The sequence below is a fragment of the Salvia splendens genome, chromosome 2 (assembly GCF_004379255.2).
Source record: "Salvia splendens isolate huo1 chromosome 2, SspV2, whole genome shotgun sequence".
Lineage (NCBI taxonomy): Eukaryota > Viridiplantae > Streptophyta > Magnoliopsida > Lamiales > Lamiaceae > Salvia > Salvia splendens.
The window spans coordinates 9,329,309-9,331,272 of NC_056033.1; the positions used below are offsets into that span (position 1 = coordinate 9,329,309).

A 1,964-nucleotide genomic window follows, 5' to 3' on the forward strand; every position below is an offset into this window, starting at 1 on the left:
ATAAAAATAGGTTCATATACCACTAACTTTTTTTTCAATTTTTTTAAAAAGTTAAACGATTTCTTAAAATACGTATCGATTCAAAATGAGACTATAAATGGTATATATAGTAATAATATTGGTTACGACCACCAGATGAGTGTATAATGGGTTTAGTTAGTTGGATTAGAAGCTTTAAAGTGGTTTAAAGGTGATTATATAAGGTGGATTTGATAAAGTAGTAATTTGGAGATGCAAGAATTGAGGTGGCAAGAGAAACAGGTTCAAATATGTGAATATTTAAAGATGAATAAAAGATGGGAATACAGGTGGGTTGGTTTGGCAGTTACCAGACCCATCTTTCATATCTCTTTATTCCTCGTCATTTATTGGAAAGTCGAAACACACTCAAACAAAACCTTTTATTCATTTTGTAATCTAAGTTGCAAACGCAACCTAATCCATCACTTTTGCTTGTGGTGCTCTTCATCCTCATGCCTTAACCCCACACCTTCTTCCACTCACTCTCCCACCCATAACTACTACGTATCTCTCAAGTTTTACTCTAATTTTATGATTTAAAATAGTAGTAAACGATATTCCATAAAATAATAGTATGTACTACTACTTGCTAGTTGCTTGAAATTAACATTTTGTTACTATCCTTGGAATTTTAGATAAACAAAACAAAAACACATGAAATGATGGCCACATCACTTACTTTTCGTGAATGAAAGGCAACCATGAATAGTAACCACTTACTCACTCAAAGAATTCAACTTAAACTTCACCACTAAATAAAATGAACACAACCAAAATGTTCAAATCTCAATGAATTTATAACAGGAAACAATAATGAATAATGTAGCTCATAAATTTATAATAATAGAAAAAAAACAAATATTGTTGGTATAATTATTCACACGATCAAATGTCAACCCCAATGATCCTCCTATCTAGTAGTGGCAATCCACAAGCGCGGCGGCGGAGAAGACTACATGCGGCGGCGGCGGCTGCTCATCCTCCGACGGAGCTGGGAGGTTGAGATCCAATGCCAATATATTTCTCGGCTTCTCATCCGCAGCTTCATTCCTTGGCCTATGCCGCCGCATGTGGCCGCCGAGGGCTTGCCCCGATCCGAATTCGGAGCCGCAGATGGAGCACTCATGCATTTTGGGCTTGTTGGGATCATTATGTGTTGGACAAATGGTAGTTAATTTTCTGAAATCAGTTCCTCTTTCCTCTTCTTGATCATCCTCAGCCGGCGGCGGAGAAGTCTCGGGGGCGGTTTTGGGCTTCTTGTGGCTGGCCCTGTGGCCACCCAATGCTTGAAAAGATGGAAAGGTTCTGTTGCAGGTCTTGCACTCATAGACGTAGATGCCTACTTTTCCGGCCGAGGCGGTGCTGGCCATCTCGGCTAATTTCCGGCTGCTGAATTTTGCTGGCTGTGGAGGGGACTTCCCACGTGCCAGGAGAATCAAACAGTTGGCCATGTCCTCGTCTTCTTCTGTGCTTGTCGATATCCCACTTGACGTCGCCGGAGATGATACCAATGAATTGTACAACTCGCCGCCGTTTGAGGAGGTGGACGACGACGGCCTTGCCCGCTTCGTTCGCTTCCTTTTCGCGATCATATTCTGATCACTCAACTCCTCCAACATCTCCAATTTCATCATCCCAAAAACAACAAAACTGAATAAATTGAAAAATTAGAGTGAAGAAGAGAGAGAGTTGGAAACGAACGCACTATTATTGAGTGGAAGTGTGAGAAAGTGAGGCCCAAAAAATACTTAGATTTATATGGTAAAGAATATGAAATATGGTGGTGTTAAAAGCCGCCCCTCGTGAATACTCAACTGTTTAGGTTAAGCCAACTAATTTCTTTCTTGCTTCACTTTCCAATTAAAAGTTTATATGAATCTCTTTTCTCTACTTTCTTAACTAATTACACACACTTATGGTTTTTTTTTTTAAATTTTCCAATT

At 39.6% G+C, this 1,964-nt stretch overlaps 1 protein-coding gene across 1 annotated transcript; it reads right to left on the reverse strand.

Moving 5' to 3' along the window:
• Nucleotides 1-797: 797 nt before the first annotated feature.
• On the reverse strand, nt 798-1,756 carry LOC121769347 (zinc finger protein ZAT5-like). The gene has a single exon (XM_042166125.1). The coding sequence runs from the start codon at nt 1,653-1,655 to the stop codon at nt 936-938; it is 720 nt and encodes a 239-aa protein (XP_042022059.1). The 5' UTR covers nt 1,656-1,756; the 3' UTR covers nt 798-935.
• Nucleotides 1,757-1,964: the final 208 nt, after the last annotated feature.

Excerpts from the sequence above, each read along its gene's own strand:
- LOC121769347 (XM_042166125.1), bottom strand. The coding sequence starts at position 1,655 with ATGATGAAATTGGAGATGTTGGAGGAGTTGAGTGATCAGAATATGATC.